The sequence below is a fragment of the Balaenoptera ricei genome, chromosome 15 (assembly GCF_028023285.1).
Source record: "Balaenoptera ricei isolate mBalRic1 chromosome 15, mBalRic1.hap2, whole genome shotgun sequence".
Classification (NCBI taxonomy): Eukaryota; Metazoa; Chordata; class Mammalia; order Artiodactyla; family Balaenopteridae; genus Balaenoptera; species Balaenoptera ricei.
This window is the reverse complement of record NC_082653.1, coordinates 66,943,556-66,961,415: the sequence shown is the minus strand read 5'-3', so window position 1 is coordinate 66,961,415 and position 17,860 is coordinate 66,943,556. Positions and strand designations below refer to the sequence as shown.

At 42.8% G+C, this 17,860-nt stretch overlaps 3 protein-coding genes across 10 annotated transcripts in view; 2 read left to right on the top strand and 1 right to left on the bottom strand.

Annotated features, from left to right (window-relative positions):
• DNAH3 (dynein axonemal heavy chain 3) overlaps window positions 1-5,629 on the top strand; it is a 276,368-nt gene extending 270,739 nt beyond the window's left edge. Inside the window, exon 64 of the mRNA XM_059897939.1 lies at window positions 5,558-5,629. Within this exon, the coding sequence (XP_059753922.1) occupies window positions 5,558-5,590 (33 nt within the window). The 3' untranslated portion in view covers window positions 5,591-5,629. The remainder of the gene's footprint in view (window positions 1-5,557) is intronic.
• Window positions 1-17,860, bottom strand: part of REXO5 (RNA exonuclease 5) — an 80,877-nt gene that overhangs the window by 19,257 nt on the left and 43,760 nt on the right. The gene's annotated exons all lie outside the window — the stretch shown is intronic.
• Window positions 5,663-8,152, top strand: DCUN1D3 (defective in cullin neddylation 1 domain containing 3). The gene is made up of 2 exons (XM_059897977.1): window positions 5,663-6,093; window positions 7,384-8,152. Exons 1-2 carry the CDS (start codon window positions 5,663-5,665, stop codon window positions 7,865-7,867), a joined length of 915 nt encoding a protein of 304 aa, XP_059753960.1. The 3' UTR covers window positions 7,868-8,152.

The window sequence follows — 17,860 nt, the reverse complement described above, 5'->3', positions numbered from 1 at the left end:
GAGTACAATCAGGTGTTGATAATGTATCTTTTCTTCTTGGGCCATCAGCATCTCCTTAGGGGAAGGATATATCCTGGCATATATCATAGCAAAGAACAGTAAGTAGTGAGGCCAGTGATGTAGAATGGTGAGTTCAGAGTCACACTGCCTGGATTTGAATCCCTTTTCCTGTATGACCTCAGGCCAAATCCCTTAAACTCTGTTCAGTTTCCCCCTCTGTAAAGTGAAGGTTATATTATCTTCCTCATAGAATTGTAGTGGGTTAAATGTGATAATTCATGTCAGTCTCCTCAATACACACATGTAACTTAAAAGGTATTGCTATTAATAAACATTTTAAAATCCTGTCTCAACTTGGACCAAGCAGATTGGTCCTTTGCCTCCTTCCTTTCCACTTTATGCTTCCAGTCATTGAAGAACCAGAACAAGACTCATATTCTCTGTGAAACTTTCCCATTGAGTTGATTTTGGAGTCTTGACAGACTGGTTTTATTTCCTAGTCCCACTGCTAAGTGGTTAAGAAACCTCAGTTTCCTAATCTGTAAGGGCTCTGACAACCTAGGTTGTTGTGAGGTTTGAAGGTGATGTATATGAAGCATATAGCCCCATGTCCCACAAATACCAGTTTCTCTTCATCAGTCCCTCCACCTTTCTTTCCATAACACTGGTCCACACTCTGCTCTCCTTTCCTGTCTCCATTTGTCTTTGTGTGGTTTAGCCCTTCATGGTCCTTCTGTTCCATAAGAGGTGATTCTGTTTCAGAGGTAGATAGTAAGTCCTAGAAGACAGGGACTTGCCTGATTGTCACTTCACGGAACTGCCTAAGAGAAACAGTTTCCTGATCTCTTCTTCTCTGGCTCTCTGGAGCCAGAGCATCCACTGGGACCACGACCTCTGGGATTGCCCTCGGCCCAGCAGTGCCAGCGCCAGGCCTGGGGCCAGGCAGGCAGCCAAGCCCATCCCCAGGAACAGCAGCTGGGGCTGGCACAGGGAGGAGGGAGGCTGGAAGCTGATGCAGAGAAGGAGTGAGGGAGAGAGGCAAAGTCAGAGCTGAGATTGAAGGAGAAAAGCTGGAGGCTGATCTTAGTCCAGCATAAACTGAGCAGTTACTGTCTTTCAAGTAAACCCCCAAAGCTGTGCATAGAAGTAGGTTTCCTGGTTTGTGGCTTCTTTGCCCCCTTTATTCTTCTTCCTACCTTTCCTTTCTTCCCACCCCTCCTTGTCTCTCACTCCATTTCACTCATTTATGCCACTTTAGCTGAAACAGGAGAGCAGAATCACTTACTGCAAGAACAGGAAAGCTGCTGTGGGCATTTGGGGCGTCAGCATACCTGAACTGCCCCAGGAGACCTGGCCTGGCTGCTGACAAGAGCACTGTTCTAGAAGGGAGGCTTGATTCTGTCACCAACTTTGTGATAATAACAACTGTAATAAAAGCTAACACTTACTGAATACTTTTTATGAGCCAGGTATTGGGCAGAGGATTTTACATGGGTTATCTCATTTACTCTAGCCACCAGACCATGAGGTACAACTGTCCCATTAAAGTTACATGCTGATGGTCACAAGTTGGTCCATCACCATGATTCAGATCCAGGTTTGTCTGCTCCTAGAGCTCTTCCTCTTAATTACTCTGCTCCAGTTTCTCCCTTCCTAGATAGCTCGTTGACCTCCGTGTACCTCCATTTCTCTTCCTATGAAATGGGGGTAATTATTTCGTAGAGCTACATTTATATGTAGCTGTTATAATGTACTAACAAATACAAAGTGGTATTCATTAATAATGATGCTCGGTTAGTGAAATTTGGCTCTGGGGTGCCCAGCTTGTGCTGAGGCTATCCACTTCAGAGAGGTGGCAGGAGGACCACTGGGAAGTATAAATGAGTATAAATAAGTAGCCAGTTAGAAATCCTGTCTTTTGCAGATCTACAGAGCTGGAACCTAGTGGAAAGGGAATGGAGTCTGGAACTGGCTGGAAGGCTGTCCCAGGTTAGGGACAGGGAGTGACCAGCAATTCAGAGTATCCATAGCGCACAGCAAATACCCAGCTTGATTTTATTCAGCATCATTCACAAGTCTTAGCCTGTGGAGGATCTGATGCCCCCAGGTATTTCTGACCAGTGGTGCATTTGAGCAGGGTCAGTGCTGTAGTTCAAGAGACTGTTTTTGAGCAAGACCCAACTGCATGACTCAAGGCAAGGGTAGGCGTCCTGTCTGGGCCTGGGGAAGCCAAAGCCTGGAGCCCATTGTTCAGATGGGACAAGCTGGGGCTTCCATCAGGCTAATCAGATACTACTCGGCTGTTAATAATGGCTGTCATATCAAGTGTTTTCTGTGTGGAGGACAGTGTGTGCCAGATACCCTTTATCTGCATTTCCTCACTGAATCCTTACAACTGCTCTTTGAAGTAGATAGCATTTTGCAGGTTGAAGAAATACAGGTTTTGATCAGGGTCAAACATCTGGTGGCAGAGTTGGACTTTAAGAGCTGAAGCTTTTAACCATGCTGGTGGGCTGAAACATCACAGGTTTAAGAACTTTGGACTAATTCTAGTCCCCGCCTCTAGTGAGACTGAACCTAACGGCATCTTGCCTGCCTGCATCACGGTCGTAATGCTTGCCTGGGAGAGGGCAGTGGCTAGGACACCCTTCTTAGCACAGGGCACAGACCATGGTTTTTTTTTTTCCAGTGGCTAATTGTAAAACTCGCTGCTCTGTGATTGGTGTGGTGACACTCCTGAGCTTGGGACCCATCCGTTGGTGGGCTTTCCCGAGGTGATCTGATGTAGGTGGGCTCAGCAGTCCAGCCTAGTGGTGAAAGGTCATGGTTTCTCAAGCCAGACATACCAGGTTCTGCTTGTGATCTTGGGTAATTTTCTTTGTGCCTCAGCTTCCCTGTCTTTAAATGGGGTTGTGGTGAGGATATATGAGTGTTATTGTCCATAAAGTGCTTAACATAGTGCCTGGCATGGTATCAAGCGCTCAGTAATTGATAACTACTATTATTAGCTGTTAGCCAACAGCTAGTGGGTCCAGGGAAACTTTCAACTTTAAAACACTTGAAGTGCTGCCACCCTGGGACACACGGCTGAGCACCATGATTGAGCCTGAGAAATCTCTGGGTACAGAACTATTTTCCCAAAGAAAGAGGAGACACCAAAGAAGGGAGCTCATTGGGTAATCAGGGGGCCACACTTACCATCATATCTGAAAATACTTTTTTCTGGCTTGAGACCACAACTTGCTTCAAAGAAAAGGACCAGAATGGAAGAAAGGGATCCAGCCTTCTAGCACTTGCTGATTGATCATCTGTCTAAATTGATTTCCCCCTCCTTTTTTTCATCTGCTGGGCATGTAAAATGCCTTCAGGTTTCAGCTGGTACTGCTGTGCCAGGTCATCAAAGATGCTCTCATGTGGAGGGCTGGTTGGGTAAATGGATTAGGGCCTCTTGGGAGGCCCATCTGTTCTGTCCCTATGTGAAGGCCTTGGCGCCAGGATTTGGAGGAAGCTGATATAATGCAGCATCTGTCCAGTGGGGCAGGGGTGAGTAGCCTGGGTTAGGTGGGTCAGTAGGAAACCAGGAAATCCTCTTATCCTGCCAGGTACCTGGGCTTCCCTCAGCAGCAAGAGCTGAGCAGCAAACCCTGGTGAGTCAGCGTGCCTGGGAATTAGAGTTGCCAGTCTGTGAGCATGTGGGATTTGTGTAAGTTTGGGCCTTTTGTTTCTTTCAGCATTTTAGTCTTTAGAAACACAAATCTGGAAACCAGACCCTCCACATGGTATAGTCCTGCTTGTTTTGAGATAATTCAGCTTGAACAACAGTTGCTTCCCTTGTATGCTGGTCTTCTAAGAATTAACCCCTTACCTTTTAAAATTGTAACAAGTTGTGCTTATGGCTTACTAGGTATATTCTAAAAGCATAAAAAGGCTTTAAAAAACTTACTTGGGTCTGTCATTTTCCACACCAAAACCCTTCTAAGGGTTTCAGCGTGTTTTTGAAACCTAAGTGAAACTGCGAGTCTTTTTTTAAGGGCGTGTATAATCACATCTGTCATGTATTCTCTTTGAAGGTGGACAATGGGACACACCCCAATACAGTGTGATTCCAGTAACTACAGGAATGATTCTGGTCTTCATTTTAAACTTGTACGCTCAGAACATACCCTTAGAATTCCTTTTGAAGATAACTCTGAATTTATCCAAGCACTATTTGGAGGAAGCTAAAGTTCTTTAGGTAAAGTTTAAAGCTCCAGCCTTCCATTAAAAGCACCCTTCTGCCCCACTGCCAGTCTCCTTAGAGCTTTGAATTTGGATTGTGGAAGTCCCTGACCCTAGAGCTGGAGAGGCATGGGACTGACATTGATTTGGTCTGCTTTCCCGACTATACTTCTGGCTCCTGGTCTAAATTTCTATCAACATTATAATTTCAGAGGCTGCAGTTATTATAGCAGGTAGCAAACTTTTATAAGTACTAAATTTTAGATGGATCTTCTAGCGGACTAGTTGAAGGTAAGAATAAGAGTCTGAGTAGATAGAGTCTTCAGAGAAATCACCTCATCCCTGGCCCAGAAATTTCTAGCAATTCTTTAAAAACCACTTTTTCGTTACTTAATAAATAAACCACTGTGATGTTTGTTATGTATCAGTGCAGACTTTTCTTTTTCATCTAGTAGTTATTCTATCATTTAGAGACTGTATTTGGGTAAATCAGCCCTTCTTTTAAAATGGAGACGCTATCTTGGAAGACTAAGCCTGCAGGCCCTACAGGACATTCACATTTAGTGTGAACTTGACTTTCCTCTACATACCACCTTGCTGGGGGCAGGGATGGGGGTTAGAAAAGAAGCTCAGCGATTGGGACCCTTGGCGTGGAGAACAAACAGTCTTGGTGGATGGCTCCCATAGGTGGATAGAGGAAGGGTGGAGAAAGGGCATTTCACCTACTGTGCGGGTGGGTCCCAGAAAGGAATTTGAAGAAATCAAGACAAATTTTACTTTGTTATTTGGCTAGGACTCTGCCGTTAGTATTGACTCTGCAAATTCTTTATCTCATCTTTAGGCCATTATGAGACTATATAGTTGTTTTGGATGTGGCTACCCCTTCTTCCTACTCATCCTACTTAAAAAGAACATCTGAGAATTTTTACATTAGAGACTAGAAGATGAACCTTTTATTTGTACCTTCTGGGTTAATACAGGTCCAAATAACTTTCTTATGTGATGGCAAGTTGGCAAGACATATTTCCTTTGGAATATTTCTGGCAGAACCATAGTCTTCCTTGATGCATTCTGCACATGAATCAACTTCTTTGTGATCTATGTTACCTTAAGAATTTTAGGAATTTTCCTTATTGGTTCTCCATATGTGCTCTAACCACTGCATTTCCAAGGTGAAGGTATGGGCTTGCGAGGGAGGTGATGATGAACTTGGGGAGTTTCCCCTGGTTCATGGTTAGCTCATTGAAACAGAGTGGTGTTCCAGTGTGCAGTCCCTGGAGGGAAGCTTGCATACTCTGTCTCCCTGTCCAGCAGTGATTGCTTTCTAATTTCATTCCAGGTTGGCTGGCTCCTCTGGCTGATGGCATGTTGAGGCACGTGGGCCAGTGGCAACAAGGGCATCCAATCCAGAGGGGGCCACTCTAGAGGCCAGGCCACCAGCATCATGGGCCAGTGTGTCACCAAGTGCAAGAATCCCTCATCAACTCTGGGTAGCAAGAATGGAGACCGTGACCCCAGCTGCAAGTCACACGGGAGGCGGGGTGCAGGCCACCGTGAGGAACAGCTGCCAGCCTGTGGCAAGCCAGGTGGGGATATCCTTGTCAATGGGACCAAGAAGGCAGAGGCTGCTACTGAGACCTGCCAGCTGCCAACATCCTCAGGAGATGCTGGGAGGGAGCCCAGGTCAAATGCCGAGGAGTCTTCCTTGCAGAGGTTGGAAGAACTGTTCAGGCGCTATAAGGATGAGCGGGAGGATGCAATTTTGGAGGAAGGCATGGAGCGCTTTTGCAATGACCTATGTGTGGACCCCACGGAATTTCGAGTGCTGCTCTTGGCTTGGAAGTTCCAGGCTGCTACCATGTGCAAATTCACCAGGTTAGTCACAAATACTTCATGTCACCAGGTGATCAGAGGAGGAAAGAGAGCACCATTGAGCAGTGGTGCCCAGCTAGGATAGAACTGGGTTGGCTTCATAGGGTTTTGGGTAAATCTTATTTTCTTTTTCTGACCAATTTCTCTAAAGCTATTCAGCCTCTGAAGAACTGGGCAGCAACCCTCCTTGCCTGAAGTTAAATGAGGAATAATCCATGTTGCCAAGCTGCTGCCCCACCCCACTGCTGTTTGACTTTTATCTTTTCTTTCACTCCTGTACTTGTCAATTCACTCACTTCCTCACTTGGTATTTATTGTACACCTATCATGTGTTAGGCATTGAGTGCCAGTATAGTGAGTGCCACTGGGGATGTGCTTCAGTAACTGCATGAAGCCAGTTGCCCCTTCTAGCTCTCCGCACATTACCCTTAGCCAGCCTATGCGCCAACAAGGACAGCTGGCCCTAGTTATCAACCAGTAGTTGTGTACATTGTCATGGTCATGCATCCCTGTAGAGGTTGTTTGTGGGAGACAACATGGCAGGGTCACTGCAAGGTGTGGTTTCCAGAGCACTGGGTTATAAGTAAGTAAGAAGAATTGACTTTGAGAATCCCTCGATAAAATTTTTAGTCCCTGGGTAGGTTACTCGACAGACCTCAGACGTTCTATCTTCAGCAGTTGCAGAAATCTCCGAGAAGATGATCAATGTGAGACCATGTTGTAAACTAAAAGTGTTATATAGATGTTAAAAATACATACTCAATTTTTGTTTTTTAATAACAGAACTTTGATCTCTGGTGGCAGAGTTACCCAGGTTCATCCAGAATCTTTGGCTCCAAAAATTTCCCTTGGCAGTCACCAAAAATATTCCAAAAACAAACAACCCCTAGAGAATCAAAAGGAAAACAGGAAGAGACTCCCCATCTTGGAGGAGAGTCTACAGCTGAATCACTGTTGCAGAATGGGAAACAGAGCATGGAGCAGGAGACTTTGAGTTTAGCTTTGGAAAGATGAATAGATGAATGAATGAACCATCATCAGCTGTCTACCATGTGCCAGGCACTATTAGAAGCAGCTGACATATTAACTTGTTTAGTCCTCACCAGAACCCTATGAAGTAAGGTAGTATTCTCACCATTTGGCAGATGAAGAAATAGGACTACAGTTAGCGGAGGAGTTGGCATTCAAATCCAGACAGCCTCACAGCTACCCTCTTAATTATGATACTATATTGCCTCTCAGTAAATGATACCGTTTACAATTATTAATTGTGCCCCCTCCTTCCTGTTGCAGGAAGGAGTTTTTTGATGGCTGCAAAGCAATAAGTGCAGACAGCATTGATGGGATCTGTGCACGGTTCCCTAGCCTCTTAACAGAAGCCAAACAAGAGGATAAATTCAAGGATCTCTACCGGTTTACATTTCAGTTCGGTCTGGACTCTGAAGAAGGGCAGCGGTCACTGCATCGGGAAATAGCCATTGCCCTGTGGAAACTAGTCTTTACCCAGAACAATCCTCCAGTATTGGACCAGTGGCTAAACTTCCTAACAGAGAACCCCTCGGGGATCAAGGGCATCTCCAGGGACACTTGGAACATGTTCCTTAACTTCACTCAGGTGATTGGCCCTGACCTCAGCAACTACAGTGAAGATGAGGCCTGGCCAAGTCTCTTTGATACCTTTGTGGAGTGGGAAATGGAGCGAAGGAAAAGAGAAGGGGAAGGGAGAGGTGCACTCAGCTCAGGGCCCGAGGGCTTATGTCCCGAGGAGCAGACTTAGTGGCTCTGTCTCAGGAGCAGCAGCAAGGATCTGCCCGCTGCCCTGCAGCCAACCAAGGAATTGGACCTTTCTGGAAATTACTGAAGATCCGGATATTTTCTACTTTACACCTTTCTCTGCCTTGTATCTGAAAGGGCTCTAAAATGCTGTATCATGTTTTAGGCACTTTCTTCACTTTTTGGTTATTTTGGTTATTTCTTTTTTGGGGGGAGGGTCCCCCAAAATATTTGAACCTGGCTACATGTTGTGTATCTTTTTTTTTTTGAAGCCTTCAGATAGAATAAGCCTGCCACTTCTTGCACAAATTAGATTTTTTGGGGGGGGTGGGGGAGGGTGTAGAGCAGGGAGCGGGGGAATGGGACAGTTAGGTTGAATTATCATTACAAAACGATACAGTGCCAGATCTCAGTTTTGCATATTCTTGTTTTTCAGGGCAGGTCTGTACTGTGTGTAGTGCTGTTTACATCGTTGAATTTAGGTTGTAATAATTATTTTTAAAGATTTACACAGAGTTGAATAGCAGTGTTAACTGTTAACCACATTGCATTAATTCCCAGGCGATTTAAAGCTCTTGGAGAGCCAAGGCCAGCCAAGAGCATTTGTAGTCTGGTGACAACCCCCTTTTAAGCTAATTTATCTGAAACCCTTATTTTCCTCACTTCTTGCTCATTCCTTCTTTGACCTATTGCATTTCATGTTGAGTTTATCCATCAACATGCTGCACCTGTCAGTCAAGTGAGCGGTTTTTTTAGAACACATTGTACTGAGAACCACTTAAGCATTGAATGCAGAGAAAGCAGTGCTACCTCAGTTTTGCTGGAAGTAGACTTTGATAGTTTTCTTTCTTTGATGAACTTTCTGTATTTTCACGTTGTAAGTGGAAATACTTTTTTTTTTTTTCATTTGCCTTGGAGCCAAAGTTTCTGTTCCTGGTGGTCAGAAAACTGTGCCTGCCGGCCAACTGACTTGAAGGAAAACTGTGGTATGGAGCTCTGCTTGAATTTTTTTTTTTTTTTTTTTTTTTTTTTAAATTGAGTATCATCAGCTTACTTGTCTGGCAAGTGCAGAAGCCTGGGCTGGCTTGAACTCTGCCAAACAAATATAAAAATGTATTTAATAGTTAAAACGTGTGCCCTTTCCCTTCTTGCTGCACCCATGTTGTCACTTAACCCCCAGAAGTTATTTATTTTCTTCTTTGTTAATGTCAGGCTCATTTGGGGTAATGTGATGACTGTTTAGGTTTACATGACCCACCTCTCCTTTTCCTACCCCCAAATATGTATATATACATATATAAGATATGTATATATTTTACCTATATAAAATATATATATATACACATATATGTATCTATATTTCTTTGTTTCTTTGCCTGCTAAAACTGGCTATAAAAGGGAGCCTTCAATATATATAGTATAAGAAGAGTGCCAGGGAACATCATAATGGAGGCTTTTGAATCAGAATTTGGACCATTTTCATTAAAGAGAAGATTAATTTTCTCAGCCTTTTCCTCACAAGAGGGAGTCCCAGTTCCCCAGACTCCTCTGCGTGCTCGCTCCATAAGGCCAGCTTTGGCCAAACTGCCACACAGGAGCTGACTCTGGTCCTACCTGGTTTCAGTAGAGGGTCCTCTTGTTATTTTTCCATTAAAAAAAAAAGTGTCCTCATAAAACTGTACTGGAAGGGTGGGTGGCAGGAACTTGTACTGTTCAGCTTCCAACACTTTGGAACAGATTGAAAAGGGAATCTTTTAAATAAAAAAATATTTACACTCTTGAGGTAATGAAGAGTTTGTCTATTAAACATTTGGAGTTTTCTCCCCCAACTTACCCCCATCTCCCTCCCAGGTATATGTTTCTCAGCCTGGGCAGGAATCACTTATTTTGAGTTCCTTTATTAGTAGCCTATGGCTCTGGGCTCCCATATTTACAAAAATGATTTAAGGAGTTTCTGCAGTCGATGTTTTTCTAAAATTGGTATTGACAATAGGGAACATATTTGAAGTTAGATTTTCTTTTTTGAATCCTAACCCTGACAGTTGCCCCTTCTTAGAGGGATGGATGGGAAACTTTAAAGTCAGCCACAGTAGGTTGGCAATACTGCTGGAAAGCTGACGAGGGTCCCAGTCCAGATGTCTGGCTTTGTTCTAGCCTAAGACACAAGATCCCTGTATAAAGAGTTTCTAGAGGTCCTAGCAGGTTCTGTGGCTCAACTGTAGTCAGGGCACCTAGACTGAGGTGTTAACAAGACTGCCTTTTCATCCAGTCAGTGTGCAACCCCCAGTTTTTCCCAATTCTGGATCGGGTAGAGGTTGAATAAGGGTAAAGGCAGGCTGCTCCTAGCCAGGTAAGGCTTTTTCTGTCTCAGATCAGAAGGGTGTATGGAGAGAAGGGCACAAAAGAGGTAGATGCTGAATATCCTGAGGACTCTGGAGGAACTGGATTCTTTCCCCAGCCTGTAAGAAGGCATGATTCCATGCATTAGGTGTGCTATGATGGGTGGTTTTTTGTTTTTTTGTTTTAATTCAGCTCTTCAGCTTCCTCAACAAAAGAACCATTAAAACAATTATTTTGGGTGATATATTTAATGGTCTATTTGTTGCAAAAATGCAAATTAGAAGCCTGAAAAGCGAATGGTCAGGGAGGGAGTTTCCTTCCAGGTTTGAGTTCTTAATGCAAGGAATTCAAGCTTCTGCAGTAGCCTGGGCCAATGCTTAACTTTCTCATGAAAAGCAGTTTTCTGCAAAGGGATCCAAGGTAGTGTGTGTGTGTAGGGTTTGCAGTTGCACTTGTGGGAAATAAAAGGTCCCTGTTCTTCTGCTAGAGATAGGTTTGCTGCTTAATGAGTGAGCAGTAATTGTGTTGCACAGGTCAATGCATGCCCCTCAAGTAAGCCAGTGCACCCTTCACTTTAACAATATGACACCAGAGTGGTGTGGTGGTGTGGAGAGGGGCAGGATGTGGATGCCATTTTGAAAATAGGCAGATATCAGAGTGGCCACAACAAACTGAATATGTTGGGAAATTGCTTGATTTTTGGCAGTGGTTTTGTGTGTGAGCTTCTGTGGTATTTCTTTAGCAATTGATTAGAAAGCTGTATGAGATGAAGTGTGCTTCATTGAACTGCTCTTCCCCTATCCCTGCCAAATTTGAATGTATCATTCTTAGCCCTGCCTCCTGTAATGACACTTTGCTGTGCTTCAGCTAGTTGTCTCAGCAGTTCTCCCTGCCAGATGTGCTCACATGTGTGAGTTGGGTCCAAGATCCCATTTCTACCCTTCTGATAAGAAAAAAAATCTAGAGCTGGGTAAAGATCCAAATTTCAACCAAGCCCTCAGGCCCAAGGAAATCCAATAGAAAACGTACAAGGCAGTGTTTTCAAATTAAACTTCCCTAAGGAAGGCACAAACTAGCCTTCTTGGAAAGGAAGAAAGATTAAGTCACACATTATTTTTGGTCTTTTAAACAGTACGGATCTCCCAAGGACTGGTGGCAAAATTCAGTCCTCAGTGCTGGAGCCTGCAGGGTGTGGGACTCCACAGTTCACACGATGGCCTCATATACTATACCATGCCAAATTTAAACAACGGTAGGAAATTACTGGGATAAGGACCTGGTATAAGTTTAAAAAACAAAACAGAAGATCTGTATTTAGGACTGTGTTTGGTTTGCCGCATTTAAAGTAAAGTCTTCAGTGCAGTGAAGCCCAAAGGTAGACCCAATTACACAATTATAAGGGCTGGAAGAAAGCTGCTGTTTTGCCGTAGTAGCCCGCTTTGCCATATCTGTCTTATGTTTGGTTAGTGATGACCTGAACATCTTGGTAATTGACAGGGTCTTCCTTGGGGGACTCCAGCAGTATCTTGTTTAAAGAAGATGGACTAAAAGGACTATTAAGTCATTAAAGTGTTAATTGGGACTCATTTGAGAACACATGACATTGATCTTCCTCTTAATCCACAGTCTGTTTTCTGATTCATATAGAGGGGTTCCCACCCACTTCCCCTTCAGAGTTTACTCCTTTGCTAAGCTGTAATTATAGCATATATCCAGGTTCACCTTGACTGGCACTGCCTTACAGTGAGGATCTGCAGGTGTTTTTCCTCATTGAAAGACAAAATTGAGTAACCATCAGATTCTGCTTCTGATTCAGGTGCTAGGGCATCACATCCTCCTCCCTATTTCTCTTCCTGGAAACTGAGCCTGCTCTTCCACCACCCACCTTCCCTAGTAGAAACTTTCAACACAAATCTTGGATATTGCCAAAGGAAGCCATTCAGCAGCTGCTGTGGTTTTATTCCCAACACACATTTATTCTGGCAGAAGTCTCTACCCTCTGACCCTGGTCCCAGCCCCCGAGTCTGTTATTAATTGCTCTTATCTGTTGCACTAATGAATATGATTCTAGGTTTCAAAGGGGGAATTTGAAGCAATAGGCAAATGGGGCTTGGATAAATTGGTCCTACAAATAAGATACCCTGCCTTAACCCGCTGAGGTGATGAGTCCACTACTCACGTGACCCTCCACCTTTGTGGATTCCTCTTGGTTTGTGACCAGTGTTTGTTTCTTGAAGTTGTACAAATTTGTTGACAAAAGTCAATACTTTGATTTTTATTCTCTGCACTGTTGCACTCTCCAGATGACTCCTTGAATATTTTTATTAACTTGTTACACACATTATTGTCACTTTTTTACTTGGAAGGTAACCTGCTGTTGGACTTAATAAATTTGTTTACTTGACTATTGACAATTCTGCAAAAAACAAAAACAAAAAAACAGTGACTTCATTCTGGGGTGAGCTTTACCCACCAGGAGCCTCTTCCACCAACATACTGGATGGCGAATCCTGTGCTCTGTAAAATAATCCGGATGGTACAGGATCCCCAGCTACAAACATGGATTGTTGACCTCCCACTCACCAAGCTTAATGGCTTTTGGAGTCCCAGGACTCGTAGGCAAGAAGCAAATGAGTCCTCACAGGGCCACTACCTAAACAGTCTTACCTTAGCAGCTGACGTCAATTCCCTTGAAGAATAAAAAGTGAACACTGTTCTAAATGGTTGGCTCCTACATCTATTAGGTTGGCAGTGATTAAGGCAAAGGAGGCAAGATGAAAACTGTCAAGTGCTACTGCTCTGTGACCTTTGGCAAGTTAAATTCTGCGTTTCCTTTTAGTTATCTGCAAAATCAAGAGACTTACTTCTATCAGTGATGATAGGATTTAGAAGAACTTCTGTGATTTATAAAGCACCTAAGACACGTAAGTTTAAGGTTTCCAAAAGGCTGTTAGGTGAGTAATGCAGGGAATCCAGAGAAGGTTGGCATGGTCACACACAACCCTTCACAAGTCACTGCCCCTCTTGGGGGCTCAACTTCCCGCTGTGCCAAATTGGGAGGATGGGGGGCTTAGACTACCATGATCCCTGATGGCTCCATCTGGCTCTTACATTCCGGAAGTCTAATTGTGGTACATCTTAGCTTCCTTTAATTGTATTTTCTGTCTAGTTATTGTTTATGCTCAGGAAAGCTATTGGCTAGCCATCTTAAAGGCCAAGTAGGGCCTTTGATGCAGGCCCTAGTGGCCTTCCCAAAGATTCCCAGCCAGCCTCATATAGGTATCTCCTAAAAATAAGTACAGTGGTGGCATGAGATGTGCTTTTATTTTTCTTTTCAGTTGGAAAGGGCTTAGGAGTCATGACTACCTCCTCTTTCTAGCTAGGAGAGGGTTATAAGGTTTCCTCAATGAACTGGAATTTTTCTTTTCTTCTCATATTACCAAGGTCAGCATCAGATGGAGGCTGGAAGGAAATCTAGGGGGTGACTTTTTCCTCACTTAAAAAAGTAAACCTTCAAAACATGTACTAATTTTCCCAGTTGGCTCTTGGGCTTGTGTCTTTTTTGGCTCTTCTGAGTTACTGAGCCCAGCCAAGGCCTTACAAATAGAGGTGTGGGGAATAATAAAGTGAAGTTTACTGATTTGAGTGCTTATATAGAACATGGAGCTATTCAAAGTGTTGTCATGGTGCTGTATGGCTAAAATCCAATTTTTGACTAGATGAGGGATAAGCAATTAATTCACACTATCACCAGATAAGCATAACAGTATGTGGAATGGTATACTGAAGGTAGCGCTGAGGGTTCAGAGGAGAACAGTAGTCAACTCAGCACTGGCCTCTTCCTTCCTCCCAAATCCAGCTGCCAAAGCACATGGCTGGGTTAGCTCTGGAAGTCATTCTTTAGCTCTGGATTTTGACCTAGGTCCTAAAGAGTTAGTCTGCCTGGGAAGTTAAGGCAAGAGAGCCAGCCTAACCTCTCCCACTTCCTTTCCTTTGCTATGACTTCCAAGGATGCCCTGTCTTATGAAAGCCATAAGGCTCTTATGTGGGTTTAACATTCTTCCTATGTAATATTCCAACCTTGGTTCTCTTCTTACCTTAGGGGTGCTAAGAAAGTCGTAGTGGAATATGGCAGCAATGCAGGAAGCAGCAGAGCACCTAACTCGGCATAGTGTTCTTTAATCCATGCTGATGAGGACTCTATGGGCCCATGTTTATCTGGGGTGGTGCTGCTGAAATTGCTAGTTTATTACAATACAGAGCTACAAAATAAAATGGTACTAGTGTTAAGACAAGACAGAAGAACACATAGACACAAGGCTCTTGTATACACAGACTTACATAATAAATAATGCAGCCTCCTTTACTGAGTAAAGATAGATAATTGGATAAAATCTAAATATTTGGGGGAAAGTTACATATGTCAAAATAAGTTCCAGGAGGAATAAGGTATATGTGTAAAAAATCATTAAAAAAAACAATATATGTATGTAATATATATTATCAATGAGTATTAAGTTGATCTCTGGATCAGTCAAAATGTTTTAAGCATAAAAGCAAATAGAAAAAAATGAAAGACAAGAACAAACTTCTAATACTTACTACCTTAAAAAACTAGAAACATTTTTGCAATAATTGACAAATGGACACTATACTTAATGTGTAAAGAGACCTTAAAAATTCAGAATGGAAAATTCATTATGGAAAAGACAACAGAAACATGAGCAAAGGATACGGACAACTCTCTAAAGAAAAACAATTGGCCAAAACCTTCTGGAAAAAATAGCAGATGACAATCTAAAGGGTATTCAAATAAACAGAAATTAAACCTATAATGAAAAACTTTTTTAATCTGTCAAATTAACAAAGATTTGAAACAAATCGATGCTAGCAAACACAAGGTAAAAACTTTCCTGGAATTAAAAAATCCTTCAGTGTTCATACTTTTTTAAAAAGCCCAGTAATTTCACTTCTAGGAATTTTTCCTCAAGAAATAATTATCTGCCAAAGATGTATGTGCAAGGATATGATTGGCAGCATCATTTGGGAACAACTTAGTGCCAACCATAGGGGACTGTTTTAGAAATTATGGCACGCATCAACATGTTGGAATATTATGCAGCTATTAAAAACTGCTTTTGAATAATGGAAAAAGTATGATAGAAGATTGTAAAACAGGGGCAGTCATTGACTGGTGGGATTAGATATGGTTTTAACTTTTCTAGATTTTTCAAGTTTCCATTAATGGATTTCCTTTATAATAGGGAAGAGAATTTACAAAAAGGGCGACAAAAGGCAATGAAAATGACACGGCTGAGTGTCCTACTAAACAACCCCACTACGGGTGAGGAGGCCAGAAAGTTGGGGAGTAATACGTTCAAAGCCTAAGCCAAGTGTTCTGTGAAAACCCTTCAAGTTGCCTTTCCCCCCCAAATGAGAAGCTGCTCCTGCAGCTGTCTTGGCAGCTCTGCATTGGCTGCCTAGAAGGGTGTGGGAGGAAAAATGCACAAACGCACTTATGAATGGAATGTGTGTTTTGCAAGAGGCCAAGTTGGCAGCTTTGCCTTCCAAAAGGTGGGAGCATCAGCTGAAAGAACAGTGTGTGCAGACCGGGGCCTCAGAGACCTTATGGTCCAGGCCTATCTCTGTAGAGTTCTAGAGCTGGGGGCCTGTGGGGAAACTTCCACCCCCACCCACCCAGGAAAAGGAATGGCCTTGGCTGTTCCCAGGAGCAAAGGGAGTGCTCTTGGCACAGGGAACCTTCATCTGCTCTGTGAATGTGCAGTTGGAAGATGATCCTCAATAAAATGTAGGCTTTCCCAAATTTAATTCTCACAACAACCTTATGAAGTAGGTACTAATGTTGCCATCTTTAAAATGAGGAAACTGAAGGGAGCTCCCTGGTGGTCTAGTGGTTAGGATTCCATGCTTTCACGGCTGTAGCCGGGGTTCAAGCCCTGGTCGGGGAACTGGCAAGCTGAGTGGCATGGCCAAAATTAAAAAAATAAAAAACAAAATGAGGAAACAGGCTCAGAGAGGGCAAATAATTCATACATATCCCACTATTTGGTCATTTTCCACAAACTGAATCTTTAAATATTCATAATAATCCTTAAAAGTAGATACATCCTCATTTTATACAGCTGCAGAAATGGACTCAAACAAGGTTAAGTGACTGGCCCAGGAGCACAGCTGAAGTGCCAACCTAGACAGACACTTGTTTTGTGTCTCAGGACTGGAGTCTCAAGAGGTAAACAGCAGCTAAACTCCCACAGCTTTGGAGCTCAGCTGCAGGGGGAAAGAATCCAGCCAACATTGTTTCAAGATGTTCTCAAGGTCTTGCAGCTGATGTCAGCAGTATACCTGGGGAACTTCGCTCTTTACAGGGGAACTTCATCCAAAATCAAGAGCTTCAGTTCTGGCTCCTGGTTCCCAACTTCCAGATCTTATAGAAGTTGCATTTAAAGGATTAAACACTGCCTCAAATGCCCAACCTTGAGAGTTATTTTAATTATTTTTTTCTAACTATGAAAGCAATATATGCTGATTTAAAAAAAAAAAAACCGGCCTATATACAGAAGAGCATTTGGTAAAATCAAATCTGTCAATCCCACCAGCCAGAGACAAATACTGTTCATATTTTGGTATATAGCCTTCCAGGTTTTGTTCCAAGGCTGTGCACATCTTTGTATAGTTTTTTTCTACTCAAACTATACAGATTATCCTGTAACTCTCCATGCTTTATACAACCTATAATATACTATAAATGCACAATCTCATCTTCACAACAATCCTATAAGATGTATACCATTATTATGTACCAAGCACAGAGATGTTAAATAATTTACAGTAATTCAAGCTCACCTAACTAAAAAGTAGGAAAGCTGGAATTCAGAGTCTAGCAGTTTGGATCCAGAGGTCTACTGCTGCTTCTTGCAGATCTCTTTCACTAGAGATTTTATTTACACACACATGTGCGTGCACACACACATAATTTTTAAAAATAGCTACCTAGAATTCCACTGAATAACCCCATGACATCTCCTCCATACATGTTTTTGAGGATATTACTCTAGAAGTGGAATTGCAGGGTCCCAGTGTAGAGAGAAATTTACAAGATTTTTTGTAATGATACATACTACATGCCAGATTAATTCATCTTTTCTGGAGGGCAGCTAATACCTCTGTTTTGGAACTGTGTGTGCCTGTGCCCATGTCCTTTCCAATACAGAATGTTGACAATTTGAGAGTTGATAAAAAAAAAAAAGCAAAGGCTTTTACTGAAATTAAAGCTTCTAAGGGGGAGCTCTGGTGTGATGGAGGCACCTGTTGGTAAAGGGTAACACTGCAGTCTCACTCCAAAAGGAAGGAAGCATTCCTGAAAACTGAATTGAAAGGGGGCTTCCTGGATTGGTTAAAAGCTACAAGAGTCAGTCTTCAACTTTGCTCTGGTGGACCTGCCAGATTCGCAGTCAGCCTATCTTTTTCCTTCAGTGTTATAAAAGCCATTAATAGAAAACAGTTTGCCTTACAGAAATTTGCTTCACAGATGTTACCACTTTGACAAACTACGTAATACCTGGGTTTTCTCCACAGAGAAGTCACTCCTCCTGGTTTCCTTACCTATATACGGTATACCATTTAATAGGAGCGCTAC

Coding starts and splice junctions, on each gene's coding strand:
- DCUN1D3 (XM_059897977.1), top strand. CDS start 5,663: ATGGGCCAGTGTGTCACCAAGTGCAAGAATCCCTCATCAACTCTGGGT. Junction 6,094..7,383: donor ACCATGTGCAAATTCACCAG/GTTAGTCACAAA, acceptor TTCCTGTTGCAG/GAAGGAGTTTTTTGATGGCT.